Raw genomic sequence first — 16,167 nt, 5'->3', positions numbered from 1 at the left:
GAAATAGTAGATGTCCATACAGCATGGGACATTCTGAGTGCATTAAAAGAAAAACCATATGTTACTCTAAACATTGGAGGCAGTGATGTCGAGTTTTTGTGTGATACCGGGGCTTGTAAAACCGTGATAAAAACTAAAGTCCCAAATCTAAAGGCCTCCCAAAATACTATTTGGGTGAAATCTGCTGATGGGCAGGTACACAAGGAGAGTATCTCTAATCCAGTTGAAGTGAGAGATAAGGAAACTGGAAGCATGGCTTCAGTTTTGATTGTCCTATCTCCAAAATGTCCCATAAACCTGCTGGGACAAGATCTGATGACTCGGTTGGGAATTGCAATAATTCCAGTAAAGGATGGCATGCGAGCATGTAGAGTGAGAGATGTGGACTCATATGCTGCACAAGCAGGTGAACAGATTTGCTGCTCCTATGCCATCCCTCCTGAACGAAATCCTAAACTCCCAAGCAGGTTGCTGGGTGAAGCTCGAAAACAATTGTCCCAACCTGAATCAGAAATGACTTGTACTGAATTACATGTCACCATGAATATTCTCACTGATCCACAAGATGACTATATTGGAAGTTTTCTCAGCGACACAGAAGTAACTTTAACAATCACTGCTCTGTACACTGATCGCAGGTCATTTGCAGCTGCCGCTGTGCTCTTGCCCGCTCCTCAGAAAGACAGATACAAATTGTTGGCTGTACCCCACATCTCATTGTTTAAACCTTACAGTATAACGTAGGCAGATGTGGGTTCCCGAATTAAACTTGCTGGATCTGTGACTGATTATGAGGACAAAGGTGATGGGTGGAGCTACAGTACCAGTTGTGACGTGTGGAAGCAAACAGTGTGTGAAGTAGCTGTAGGCAGAGCAGGCGCTTGTGCGCTTCCCTGACCAGTTGACATTTGTTTGAATGAAAAGGAGGAGGGGGAATTGGCTGGGCTTCCTGAAAAACTGTGGACCAAGGGCCCATCTGATGTAGGTCTTTTACGATCCATTTCCCCAGTACAGATCAAACCAAGATCAGAGTGGCGTCCGAGAGTTAAGCGATATCCTTTAAAACAGGAGGCAATAAATGGGATTGCCCCTATTATAAATGATCTTTTGGCAGGAGGAATCATTAGGGAATGCTCGGATTCTCCTTGCAACACTCCCATTTTTCCAGTCCAAAAGGCCGACAAAATTAATTGGCGAATGATACAAGATTTACGAGCAGTGAATGATGATGCAGTGCAAACAAGAGCACCCAATGTGCCTGACCCACACACACTTCTGAACACTTTGAAACCTAATCAGAAGTATTTCACAGTAATTGATCTCAGCAATGCATTTTTCATCAGCCATCCCAGTAAGGTAATGCTAAAAGTTATATTAAGAAGACTAATGCCCCAAGCCGAAAAGATAATAGCAGAAGAACAGGCTGGATTCAGACCAGGTCGCAGTACCACAGAACAAATATTCAATCTTCGGATACTGTGCGAAAAGTACCAGACACACCAACAGGATCTCTACCATGTATTCATCGACTTTAAGAAGGCATTCGACCGCGTGTGGCATGAAGCACTTTGGGCAACCATGAAACTCTATAACATCAATGGGAATATAATTGCAGTCATTGAGAACTTATACAAGACAGCCACAAGTGCGGTATACCTACAAAACAACATAGGAGAGTGGTTTAGGACAACAATAGGAGTCCGTCAAGGTTGTTTGCTATCCCCCATGCTCTTCAACATCTTCCTTGAAAGAATAATGTCAGAGGCCCTTGAACAACATGAAGGCTCAGTAAGCATTGGAGGCAGAAAGATCACCAATCTCCGCTTTGCGGATGATATTGATGGTCTTGCCGGCGACGAACAAGAACTAGTCGACCTGATCCACCGATTAGAAGAGACAGCCACAGACTATGGCATGGAGATAAGTGCAGAAAAAACAAAACTAATGACCAACAACCCCAACGGATTCACCGGAGACATCAAGATTAACAACCAGACCCTAGAGGTAGTCAACAACTTTAAATACCTAGGTGCTGTGGTCTCAGATGAAGGATCTAAACCCGAAATACTTGCCAGGATTGCCCAAACTACAAATGCAATGACCAAGCTGAAGACCATCTGGAACAACAAAAATATCTCTACCAGCTCGAAGATCAGACTAATGCGCTCCCTAGTAATCTCAATCTTTCTATATGCTTGTGAATCCTGGACCCTAACAGCAGACACTGAAAAGCGAATCAAGGCACTGGAAATGCGATGCTACAGAAGACTCTTTGGAATATCTTACAAAGACCACATCACAAACGAAGAGGTAAAATCACGTGTAAAGAGTGCAATCGGACCATACGTCGACCTACTAACGACAGTCAAAAGGCGGAAACTGGAATGGTACGGCCATGTCACAAGATCAACAGGACTTGCCAAGGAGATCCTGCAAGGCACAGTGAACGGAGGCAGAAAGAGAGGGAGACAGAAAAAGAGATGGGAGGACAACATAAAGGATTGGACAGGCCTAAAAACATACGAGTTATTGAGAACAGCGGAGAACAGAGAGGAATGGAGAAAACTGACTGTCAAATCCTCAGCGGTCCCCGGGGTCTCCGGTAGGAGATCCCGGGGACGACCCAGGACGCGCTGGAGAGACTATGTCTCTCAGCTGGCCTGGGAACGCCTTGGGATCCCCCGGGATGAGCTGGATGAAGTGGCTGGGGAGAGGGAAGTCTGGGAGTCCCTCCTGAAGCTGTTGCCCCCGCGACCCGACCCCGGATAAGCGGAAGAAGATGGATGGATGGATGGAAATCCTCAGCGGTGCCCCAACGGACAAAGGTCTAAGGGATTGGAAGTGGAAGTGGAAGTGGAATTCACCCAGACTCACAGTTTTGGTTCGCTTTTACCTTTAAAGGACAAAACTATACATACACCAGATTGCCACAAGGATTTGCTGATAGTCCAACTATTTTCGTTCAAGCTATCATGGCCTGTTTGGCTGATTTTCAGATGTCAAACAAAAGCCAACTTCTAGTTTATGTAGATGATCTCCTGGTAGCCTCTGAAACTGAAGCTGCTTGCAAGGCAGACTCCTTAGCATTGTTACACTATCTCTGCAAAACAGGGAATAAAGTGAGCAAAAATAAGTTACAATGGGTTAGACAGGAAGTGAACTATTTAGGTCACACTTTGTCGGCTTCTGGAAGACAGATACAAAGAACCAGAAAGCAGATTATTTCAGATACACCGAAACCTGAAACAAAAAAACAAATGATGTCATTTTTGGGGCTCTGCAATTACTGCAGAGCATGGATCCCACATTATGCGGAAAAAACACAACCGCTGCTGGATATTGTGCATGGAGTTCCCATGACAATGACAGAAAAAATCATGTGGACACCAGCAGCGGATGATGCTTTTGTAGTGCTGAAACAGGCTCTGATAGAAACCACAACTCTTATCTTGCCAGACTACAATAAAACCTTTGTGCAAACAGCAGACTGCAGGAATGGTTTTATGACCTCAGTGTTACTGCAGAGTCATGGCAGCAAACTAAGACCAATTGCATTTTATTCAAAAAAACTGGATCCAGTGGCTCTGTCTTTGCCAGACTGTGTCCAAGCAGTATGCGCGGCGGCGCTTGCAGTGAGACAATCTGCAGATGTGGTGCTCTTTCACAAAATGGAGCTGCTGGTTCCACATGCTGTAGATGTGTTGCTGCTGCAAAGCAAAATGAACTTTTTGTCACCAGCCAGACATCTGTCCTACACTTGCTATACTTCTGTCACAACCACACATTGTGATAAAGAGGTGCACAATCCTTAACCCAGCAATGTTGCTCCCGTTGCCAGGGGATGGAACACCACATAACTGTTTGGATGTTACAGAACATCTACAGCTGCCCAGAGAAGATTTAAGTGACACGCCACTTGACAAGGGGGAAAAGTGGTTTGTGGATGGATCATGTTCAAAGGATCCTAAAGGAAACAATCAAAGTGGTTATGCAATTGTGAAATTGCCAAACCAGATTGTTGAAGCAGATAAGCTTCCATACACCAGGTCAGCACAGGCTGCTGAGCTGATTGCTCTAACAAGAGCTTGTCAATTAGCGGAAGATAAGGAAGTCACTGTATACACAGACAGTCAGTATGCGTTTTCTACTCTGTTCTATTTTGCGAAACAATCGAAGGGCAGGGGGATGACAACATCAACCGGTAAGCCGGTTACCCATGCCTCCTTGTTAAAAGACTTGTTGCAGGCCATTCTTTTACCTGCTAAACTAGCTGTGTGTAAATGTGCTGCTCACACCACTGGCAGAGATGAAGTCTCAAATGGAAACAGATTAGCAGACAAGATTGCAAAAGAAGCAGCTGCAGGGAGACATGGCCATGAAATTTTTTTAATGGGTTCCGAGTACACACAACTCATAGATAAGACTGTACTGACAGATATGCAGGGCAATGCTCCAATGGTGGAAAAACGAATGTGGACGACAAAAGGTGCAATAGTGGATACAGATAATATCCACCGCATCAATGACAAACCTGTTTTACCAAAATCACTTTTTAAGGCAGCAGCGCTTGCGACACATGGGCCTTGCCATGTGTCGACAGGAGGGATGAAGTCCATCATAGATCAACAATTCACTACCTTTGGTTTAGATGCTTACTTAAAAAAAGCATGTCCTGTTTGTGTGAAACATAATCCACAAGGAAACATGAGACCTAAGAGAGGCTCATTTCCAAAACCCTCTTATCCATTTCAAATCATGCATATGGATTTTATTGAACTCACACAAAGTGGACCTTACAAATACTGCCTAGTGATGATTGATGCATTTTCAAAATGGGTGGAAGTAGTTCCATCTAAACGCGCAGATGCCTTAACAGTGGCAAAAGCTATCTGCAAAACCATCATACCAACTCATGGCATCCCCCAAACCATTTACAGTGACAATGGTCCACACTTTGTGAATCAAGTTGTGCAGAACATGGCTGTACACCTTGGAATAACGTTAAAAAACCACTGTGCTTGGCATCCTTCGAGCGCAGGCCCGGTTGAACGGGCAAACTTTACCATCAAAAGCAGGTTGAAAAAATGCATGGAAACAACAGGCAGACCTTGGCCAGAGTGCCTCGACTTAGTGAAGCTCTATATGAGAATTACTCCCACTTCAGAAGGACTAACACCTTTTGAAATCATACATGGGAGACCATATAGACTACCAGTGTTCCCTGCAGATTTGCAAAAAGCAGATGAAGAACAGACCTTGGCAGATTATCTAATCAGGACGCTCAAACTGAAAGATGTGTCAAATGCAAATTTACTGCCGCCTGATCTCTCTCCCTCACAGGTGGACAACACCATCAATCCAGGAGACTGGGTCTACATCAAGGTCATCAAAAGAAAGAACTGGGCCAGCCCGCGGTGGGAGGGACCGTTCCAAGTTTTGCTTGCTACTCCCACGGCGGTAAAAATTTCTCAACGGCCCAGCTGGATTCACCTCAGCCACTGCAAGTTGCAGAGAGTGCTGGACCCCTAATTCGGAGTGGTGGGGAAGGCTGACTACAAAGGGGCCCCATCGTTTAGGGTGAGGCGTCTCAATGTTGGTGAAGAATTCATCGATCCCCACTCCGCTAGGCGAGGGGATGTCCCGGTGTCTCTGCCATCCTAGTAGCAACGGGGCTCCATATGCCAGATGGATCCTCTGCTGCGTTGTGGTTGGAGCGTGCTATGGTCTATTGACTCATCTGAACAGACCAAATGACAATGTTGCCCGTGGTAAACGATGGTCACATGATGAGAACTTTGAAGACTGGTCATGGGACCCCAGAAACCCATACGAAACCAACACTTGGTACCGGTATGTCAGGTTCACTGTGAGAGCTCACACACGGGAGGCGTGCTATGTGTGTTCGAAACACCCCCCTTCCTCCATGCAAGTTCGCTTGGAGGCCAGAGCAATGAATGTCACTGAAGCAAAATGTATGGCATCCATGGGAGGAGTTGGATATCAGCACCGTGCCGTCACAGTCAAAGATGCTGACCCTTACCGCCCCTGGACTTGCTGACGGTGCCTGTGATCAGCTATTCTGGACAAATCTCAATGTGACTGTTAAAGGACGAACAATACCACAAGTGGCCTACACAAAGAGACCAACTGGAGTGAATTACACATGTTACATCCAAGGTAACAAGACCCACGTCTGCATTAACGACGACTGCTCTCCAGGATGAAACTGGATGGGAGCTCTGGACATCACCGATGAGTGTCAAGATAAGAGAGCCATTTCAGGTGGTGAGGGCTCTTCAACCAACATGGCTACACCATCGAATGGAACATACTTCATACAGAATGGCTGGTGGCTTTGTGGTCACAAGGTTTATCCGATGCTGCCCGCCAACTGGACAGGAGTGTGTGCACCAGTGTGGGTGACAGACCACACCTATAGGATACGACATCATCTGCTGACAGGAGCACACAACTCTTCTGGACGTCGACGCAGAGCAGTTGCAACCTTTGACCCTCATGACCCTGTCTGGGGTGCGAACGTTCCAGAGGACCATAAAGTATGGTCTGCCGGAGACAAAGTTGTCCTTGCGCTCTTCCCTCAGATTGGGGTTGGGAAACTATCGCTCTTCATCGAGACACTGAACTATCGTTTTCAATCTTTTGTGAATCTCTCACTGCAAGTCAACGATGGACAAAATAGAGAGATTCCGGCTATTAGACTGATGGTCTTGCAAAACAGGATGGTTCTGGACTTGTTGACGGCAGCACAAGGTGGTGTGTGCCACATCATTGGGACTTCCTGTTGCACATACATACCAGGAGAAAATGACACCCACATAAACGACGCCATGAATTCGCTGAAGAACTTACAGCAGGCCATGTCTAAAGACAAGGTCCCATATCAGTTTGATTTCTTTTCATGGCTATTCTCTGGCAACTGGTGGCAACTGCTGTTGAAATTGCTGTCTCCTGTGCTTGTTGCGCTGGTGGTGTTGTGCTTGTTTACGACCTGCGTTATCCCATGTTTGAAGTCTGCTGTGTCAAAGTTTGTGTCCTCTACTGTAGCCCAGGTTCATATACAACTTCTTAGAGATGACGGATGTGATGACAATAATGACACGTGGATTGCGTAGATGCTGTTCTGTTGGGCATGTTTTACAGAAACTTGATGATTTGACCATCGAAAATGCTTCGCAAGTGATGGATACAATGATGTACTGTTTCTGTGTTTTTCTTTTTATTTTTTTTTATTATTCATAGCATTCTGGTCGCCTGTGGCACAGGGGCCGTGTAAGAATTTTCCTGCTAATAACATCTGGCCAGCAGGTTTTTCGCTTACACAATAAGTTTGATCTGGGGTATTGAGGTAATGCCTCATCTTCACTGGAAAGTGTTGCTATCATTGTTTGTTGTTTTTATTTTTACCATTCTACTTTCTTCATTATACGTATATATATATATATATATATATATATATATATATATATATATATATATATATATATATATGTGTGTGTTTTTTTCTTGCTTGTCTTTGTTGTTTGGTGTGGCATAATCATATGATAAATCAGGAGGGAGATGTTAGGGTTTTCCAGGTTATCTTTATCGTAGGATTATGTTGGAATGCAACAGGTAATAAATACCTTACCTTGTCCTCCTTATCACAAGGTCGTAAAACATCCCCTGACATGTTTAGACTAGAGGACAAGGGCTTTAGCCAGCCTACCCATACCCCCACTCTGTTTCTCTTAATAAATATCCACATGCAGGAAGGAGGGCAGACTTCATTCCTGTAGCGAGTGAACTCTCCACCTGCAGGTGTCTAAAAGAACTTGCCTGTCTCCTGTGTGGTTCTTGCAAAATAAGTTGGAGTGAGCAAATCTCTAACACGTTGTGTCGCTGTAACCTTTCCTCCTGGCTTGGCATATTCCTTTCTGTGACACTCTTGGCACATATATCTAGTTGCAATCAGTTATGACAGTAGAGTCACAATAACGTAGTCACATTGGCTAGTAGGTGTAGTCGAAGGGAGTATAAAGAATAAAGAATCAAAAGCATTTTAGATCTTCCACATTTGCAGAATAAGGCTTTTCAAACTACAGGGATTATTACATTTTACATTATATAGTGGATCAATTATTTGACAGTGTGTCTCAAGGACTCAAACCTTTTAGTTTGATCGTTTTACCCATTTGCCTCGTTTTGTCAGGTGGTAATGTGAACTCATTGAACTCAGACTGTTCAAAGTCACCCTTGTACTTCTATTCCACAAATGACGTTGTTAAATCTACTTTTACCACAATTTAAATATCTTCAACAATTGGGACTTTGCCAAGAAAAACACAAATTCTGGTGCGACTCGGATCTGAAACCTGGAATGCTTTCTGATGGAAATGATACAGGGTAATATGTGTATAGACATCATTTTCACAAATTATTGATCTCACATTTGATATTTTTAATATTCCAAACATTGAAGCGCAGAAAGAGAAAAAACAAGTCTAGAACATTTGCTCACCCTGGACTCCCACAATGCATAACACTCTCTCACCTTGATAATAATGACATAGATCAGTTGTTTGACTTCAGTTCATTATTTAACTGAGTCACACTCTCAAAGATAAATCACACAGCTCACAGATAGACCAGGGAATCACTGTTTCATATTATTGACTTTTCTGACCAACGTGCTCCGACCGGTTCAGCTAGACCTCCACCACTCCTCTATCCTCACCCAAAACAAGGCCTTTCCATGGACTAAAATCACTGATCAGCTTTTTCCCTATCACCAGCATACTACAGCATACTAAGTCACAATAATAAAAAAATGAAATAGACAGCTAATTACATTTTTTTTTCCAAATCTTGAACATTATAGTGTTTCTTTGCGCTCATTTTCCCTCAGTGATCTCCCCAAATGCCTGTATAGGCTAATTAAATACTACAACTAAAGTTGGGCTAGGCGGCACAAAGATTCTGCCATTTATTTACTAATAGAAGTCTGCAGGTGAGCTTTTTATTCTAGCAGTTAACCCATTCAGTGGGCAATTGGTGATGCAGTTATTTCTACACATCTGTAATCAGGATGAATCTACCATAATCAAAAAGCCTCCAATTTTATGAGTTAAATCCTTTTTTTATTTCAAAACCTTATAATGGGGTGTAATTTAGTGACCGAGCAATATGTTAGGTCAAATTGTGGCACATAATTAAAATGTAAGACAAAAGCCAAGTCAAATCCCTTGAAATATTTAGTAAAAGGTTAATCATCATAAATGCTAAAATTAAAAAAATGGTGCTGTTGTGCTGGAATCTCAGGTCAAGCTATGTCTAAATAGAGTCTAGATTTTTAAAGATGTGCTTGTCATGTGAAATTCTCTTTGCATATTTTCTTTTTCAGATTTTTTTGATTACCACTCCCTGTGAACTCCACTTCATCTGCAGTCCAGTGGGAGGTCCGAAACAACCTTAAGGCCTCTGGCATGAGGTTGCTCAGTGGGAAGCCGAGAAAGATGAAGACATGTTTTGTGTTTGTTGCAGCTCTGCTGTTCCCTACCATCGAAGCATGTGAGTTGTGGAATTTTCACTGACCTCAAGTATTTCTAAATAGAATAGGTGAGTTAAGGGTACATAAAAGACTACATAATCAATAGTCAAAACCATACTTCAGCAATATTCAAACAGTTTTTTTTTGTTATGGAGAGAATGTTGTGCTCCTTGATCCATCACCTTTCAGTGGTGGAGACATGTGCTCCCCAATGTTCCTTGAAGATAATTTGCACAAAGCCCCTGGTAGGGTTACTCTTTACAAATAGATGAAGGGACCAAACACAGAAGACCCCATATAAATCAAAATAAAATATTTGGAACTCTGCGTCTTCGCCTAGTCACTGGTCACTAGAGCTGAAGGACGTTGAACGACGCTGCCCATTCATTTGTACGCAGCAAATTTGCCTGTCCAAATTCACCATGGCTTATACGGTCAACAGAGGCAGAGCTTCCAGGGCTGCAAAGAACCCAGCCTTTGCAATGGCCTTTGGAGCCTGTGAATTTGGACACAGCATTTGTGTACAAAACTTGTGATGTGCACAAAATCTCCTCACACTCATCACACCACATCCTTGCTGTAGCCCAAATTGGAAAAAATTGGTGGAAATGTCTGCATGCGAGAGATTTAGAGCTATCATTTCTCTAATTACATTTCCATAGGGTTTGATGAATGCTATCTCGCCCAGTCTTCAAACACGGACATATACATAAAAATTGAAATTCACATTGACGCCCATGCACTACTCTGTGAGTGGGCATGTGAGTGCATTCATTTCCAAATGCAGCCTGACTGGTGCACCATGGACTAACAATAGGCCCCTTGTGCCTGAAGCCACAGGGGAGCCATTTTACATTGCCAATGTTACTGACGACATATTTTTTTTTATGAAAACACTGACTGCAAAGGTATAGAGATTGGCAACTTAAGATGGCTTCACTCTCCCAATGGCGAGTAAACGGCATTTTTAGTCAATTCTATGTATGTCTATGTGTTCAAACTCTTGCCAGCCTAAATTTGAATGCCTCCCTGGTGAGGAGTTCAGGGCGTGGCCCACTAGGCGAAGGCCTTGAGTATGACCCGGGCATGCTGGAGAGACTGTCTCTCAGCTGGGTTGAAAACGATTTGGGATAGGAGCAGCACGAAGCGGCTAGGGAGAGGGAAGTCTCAATCAGAGCCATTGTGTAAAGATTTAAAAAAAAAAATCGATAGTTCGTGTTTTCATAAAAACCTACTCTTTATGACACACTCAACCATACACCCCAACATAGCACACACAATATACTCAATGTGAGGGTGTGGTGAAACCTGGCAACATCAATTAAGTCTAACTCAAAAGACAAATGAAAACCTGAACCATGAATACCTCAAAACACAAGTTAAGATGGCTTCAAACACCACCAGTTGAGAATTACTGCTTTACACTCTTTCTTTGTATTATCAAAGTAATTGAAATTTTAATGGGTTCCCTGCAGTTACTCATTTACTCATAGTTCAAACATAATATCTACTTTCCAGAGGTCTCCCTCCCTCCTCTTTCTCTCTGTGAGCAATGTAATTTTAGACACAGCTTTTCTTGATGTCTTGAAACAATGGTCACGTAAAAATTGTCATCCCACATGCCCTGCAGAGGAAATGCAAGCTAGATTAGTGTTTTCCTATCAGTTACACAGTGACTAATAATTTGATTTCTTTTTTAAATTGAAGGACAGCTGGTGTGTCCATAAATCACAGTCTGCTGACTGTACTAAACGACCTCATCTCGCCAATATTCTTAAGTTTACTAAGAGCAGATTTAACAACAACATGCTCACAAAAAGCTGATGACAAAAGCCTGTTGTGATTACAATGATTAAAACCAAATGCATGTAGTTTTCACTATTTGAGCATCCCCTGCATTCCTTTGAATCTTGACATAGTAAACTCTGCCAACTGATGGTTCTGCCCAATATAGCGGGTAAACATAGGTTTTGACAGCTCAATTGAGTTTTGAAATGTGATGCCACACATAACGAGGAAAAAAAATCTCAATTTATTCATACTGCTTTTATAACGTGTGGAGTATTCATAATGACCAACACAGCAAAGCACACACACACATACAGTATAACGATGTCCAGCATTGTACCAAGACTGGTTTGTGAGAGGCACAGTGGTGCTGCAGGTCATCTAGACTGCTGGAAAATACAAACAAGAGGCAAGAATTGTCGTAGAAGAAGAACTTGAGGGAGTTAGGCTGACTGTCTGCTAATTATATTGTGGTTGGAAACACCATTTTTACTGTGGTGAATGACATGACAGATATGTTACACAACCTCCTAAACCCCTCCAGCACTCCTCTATTTGCGTTTGGCAACATCTTCAGGTAACTTCCTAATTGGCTACTGTTCTGGTTTCTGTTTACAATAAAATCGGAGAGGACAAATTTTTAGAAAACGTTCTTTTAGAGACCAGATAATCAGGCAGCAACGGATGAAAAATGCTCAAATTTGACCCACGTGTGTGTGTTTATGCGTGTGTGTGCATGTGTGTGTGCGTGTGTTTGTGCGTGTGTGTGTGTGTGTGTGTGTGTGTGTGCGTGTGTGTGTGCGTGTGTGTGTGTGTATGTGTGTGAGTATACTCTCCTAAAAGATAGAATAATGGAACACTGGCTTCATTGTCACAACTAAACAGCCATTCTTTGCACACAGCAGATACAAATCCATTTGCACCTTGCTTCTTATCAATACATGGTAACTCCATTGGGAAATCTATTTGACAATGGAAAGCCCAAACCAGTAAATGCCATTGATGTGTCTATTTGGCGGCAGGGAGATGGGGCAACCACTCACACTGATCACAAAATTGAAACTCAACTGGAGAGATGCGACATTTATACAGTGAGACTCAGTGGTTTCAGGCAACAAATTATATATATTTTCCCCAATTTAGTTGAACAGTACTTCATGATTTACTGTTAGCTACTCTTCTGAGCAATATTTAACGGTCGAATCTGGAAGGAATTGTTTAAATATTGATTGGACTTTTATAATGTAAGATTATGTGACATTATGTGATATATTTCTTCCTCTTCCTCTTAATTTATTGTATGTTTGGGCTGGAAATCTGAAAATCCAGACTGTGCTGCGAGATTTCAGAGCAAAACCTAATAGCTAATATAATAGCAGCTAATATAGATGAAGAAATGGCGCAATAGTATTATAACTCCTATGATTCTGTGAATTACGGTAAATATAACTGTTGTTCCCTCCACCATACTCTTTCAGTGTGTCCTGACAAAGAACCAGGACTGAAGCCATGGATGCCGGGACATAGTAAACATCATCGTGTTGTCATCAGTTATGGCAGGAAGGTCCTCCTCACAACTTCCGCTACTGTGCAATCCATTGAAATTCTTGACGGAGGTGAGGCAAACCAATCCATTGTTTTTAATCTGTGGAGTAGCATTGTTTTCGACGCAACAGAAGTACCAAGGTCATTCTTAAATCTGCTTTAAAATAATAATGTCTGCATTGCTGCATCATCACTTTAGTTACCAACTACCGTATTGGCCTGAATATAAGACGACTCTGATTATAAGACTACACCCTCTTTTTCAAGACTCAAGTTTGAGCTCTTGTTTTCTGAAATAAAGAGCCGGTTACCAAACCCACGTCTTGCCTGGTACTTTGGTAACGCTACAATATAGTTATATACGTAGATCTGTGGAATAATTGTAGCCGTAACTGACGACGAGGCTGACGACGAGGCTGATGTTAGCGGCGCACGTAGGTCCGGAGTCAACAGCAGTTTTTTTGTTTTTGTTTTATTGACAGAGGATGAATATTCCGATGGATTTAATGATTTGGAGTGACACGGATGGTTTGTTAAAATTGTTGTTTATATTACATTTCTAAGATATATCCAGTTTGACGTCAGGGGCGCACATAGTTCCGGCGTCAACAGCTGTGTTTTTTTTTTTTTTTTAAAGTGACACAAGACGAAGATTCCGATGGATTAAATGATTTGGAGTGACACGGACGGTTCGATAAAATTGTTGTTTATATTACATTTATTTGATATATCTAGTCTGACGTCAGTGGCGCACTTCGTTCCGGAATCAACAGCTGTGTTTTTTTTGTGTTTTTTTTTAAGTGACACAAGACCAAGATTCCGATGGATTTGATGATTTGGAGTGACACGGATGGTTCAATAAAATTGTTGTTTATATTATTGTTATTTGATATATAGTTTATATATTGTTATATGGGCCTGTGGAATAATTTGAACTGCAACTGACGATGAGTCCGATGTCAGCAGCGCGCCGCACACTCGGCGTTGTTAACGGAAAGGGCGACGAATTCGATTGATGGATTTAATGATTTGGAGTGACACAGATGGTTTGATAAACGTGTTATTTATTTTATAGTTATTTGAATAACTGTTAATGTTACGTCAGGCCCGTTCTCAGCTCCTCGTTTGTGTTTATGTCACGTTAGCCTACCGTATTGTAGCCCGTTGTTGCTGGTTCATGTCTGTTCTTGGTGTTGGATTTTGTCAAATAAATTTCCCCCAAAATGCGACTTAAACTCCGGTGCGACTTGTATATGTTTTTTTTTCCTCTTCATTGTGAATTTTATGGCTGATGCGACTACGGTATTCAAGAGAAAAAGCGTGTTATTTTGCCTCATTCAAATCATGCAAAAACTGTCTATCACATCTTAATATCTGAACATTTAAATATGTAAACTAAAGTGCAATCACATTTGTAAATGAATGGCTTCTGGTTTTTGAAATGTAAATAAACCAATCTACTGTGATAAAACAACTAAATTGTAATAACTGCATTAACCATCAAAGTAAAGTCTAACTGTAACTGTAGTCTTGAAACAAATCTGAATAAGGAAAAACATTGCAATAAAATAATGCAAACTGCTACCGCTATTTTTATTCTTCGTGACAGGGGTTCGCTTTGGCCTGGGGAGTTAAGTTCAGCATTCGCTTTGAAGATATCTGGTGCCATCTAGCGTTGTCAATAGGTATAATGTCTAGACCCCGGATGTAAGACGACCCCCACTTTTCTTATTTCAATGCAAAAAACACCGTCTTATATTCGGGCCAATACAGTAATTTGAATTCTATGTGAATGTTAGTTTTCATTTTTGTTGGGACGTGTTGTGAACTGAACAAAATAAATCCTGTTAGAGGAACCTCGGCCAGTTGCCCTCAATTGAATACGATGTGACGAGTCATAACCATGCATGACTGAGAAATTTTGCTTCTTATCGCTGATCCTCTGACTTTTCTCCGATAAATGTGATTAGTAGGCTCATAAACTTACACCTCCTGGGATTACTTTAAAGAGTTTTGTACCATGGTGAATCACTTGATTTAAGATTCAAGCAGCTTCATAATAGGTGCCTTAGAGTCAAAGAACTTTAAAGGTAAAAACATGCTTTGCTATTATGTAATCCATAAAATGTGCTATAGGCCAAGTTCTTCTCAATGATCAAAGAATCTAATGTAGTAAAAGCAAGAGCTAATGTGGTAAAATAGATGCATGTGTGCTCACAGCCTGTACTGATGTTCATACATGGTGTCTGAGGGCAATAGAGCTGCAAAGAAAATTCAAGGTTTAAATACTGTTTTTCCCTCTCCCTCTTGTTTCTTCTTTACTTGTGTCCCTCACATGTTTAGGGAAATTAGTGATTGCTGACACCAACCGGCCTATTCTTCTTCGGACAAAACACATTCTAATTGGAAATAAGGGGGAACTGCACATTGGAAGTCCAGACTGTCCTTACAAGGGCAACCTTACCATTTCTCTGTTTGGAAGGTAGGCTTTAGTCAAGAATTAATTAAATATTTAATTAATTAATCGCTGGAGGCGGGGCTCGAAGGCGAGCGTCTGGTGCCCGGGCTTTCGCCCATGGGGCCCGGCCGGGCATAGCCCGAAAAGGAAACGTGGGTCCCCCTTCCCATGGGCTCACCACCTGTGGGAGGGGCCGAAGGGGTCGGGTGCAATTTGAGCTGGGCGGCAGCCAAAGGCAGGGACCTTGGCGGTCTGATCCCCGGCTGCAGAAGCTGGCTCTTGGGACATGGAATGTCACCTCTCTGGCTCAAAAGGAGCCCGAGCTGGTGTGCGAGGCAGAAAAATTCCGACTAGATATAGTCGGACTAGCCTCCACGCACAGTTTGGGCTCCGGTACAAGCCCTCTCGAGAGGGACTGGACTCTCTTCCACTCTGGAGTTGCCCACGGTGAGAGGCGTCGAGCAGGTGTGGGTATACTTATTGCCCCCCGGCTGGGCGCCTGCACATTGGGGTTCACCCCGGTGAACGAGAGGGTAGCCTCCCTCCGGCTTCGGGTGGGGGGACGGGTCCTGACTGTTGTTTGTGGCTATGCACCAAACGGCAGCTCAGAGTACCCACCCTTCTTGGGGTCCCTGGAGGAAGTGCTGGAGAGCGCTCCTTCTGGGGACTCCATCGTTCTACTGGGTGACTTCAATGCTCACGTGGGCAATGACAGTGAGACCTGGAAGGGCGTGATTGGGAGGAACGCCCCCCCCGATCTGAACCCGAGCGGTGTTCTATTGTTGGACTTCTGTGCTCGACACGGATTTTCAATAATGAACACCATGTT

At 42.8% G+C, this 16,167-nt stretch overlaps 1 protein-coding gene across 2 annotated transcripts in view; it reads left to right on the top strand.

Moving 5' to 3' along the window:
- The window catches only part of LOC125966881 (cell migration-inducing and hyaluronan-binding protein), a 266,570-nt gene that overhangs the window by 80,743 nt on the left and 169,660 nt on the right, over positions 1-16,167 (top strand). For both annotated transcript variants that reach the window (XM_049717394.1, XM_049717393.1), the window contains exons 2-4: positions 9,401-9,567; positions 12,814-12,951; positions 15,224-15,362. In XM_049717394.1, coding sequence (XP_049573351.1) covers positions 9,483-9,567; positions 12,814-12,951; positions 15,224-15,362 — 362 coding nt within the window. In that variant the 5' untranslated portion in view covers positions 9,401-9,482. The remainder of the gene's footprint in view (positions 1-9,400; positions 9,568-12,813; positions 12,952-15,223; positions 15,363-16,167) is intronic.

Source organism: Syngnathus scovelli, chromosome 4, assembly GCF_024217435.2.
Source record: "Syngnathus scovelli strain Florida chromosome 4, RoL_Ssco_1.2, whole genome shotgun sequence".
NCBI classification, from domain to species: domain Eukaryota; kingdom Metazoa; phylum Chordata; class Actinopteri; order Syngnathiformes; family Syngnathidae; genus Syngnathus; species Syngnathus scovelli.
Note: the sequence above shows the minus strand (reverse complement) of the source record. Positions and strands in the feature narration are given on the sequence as shown.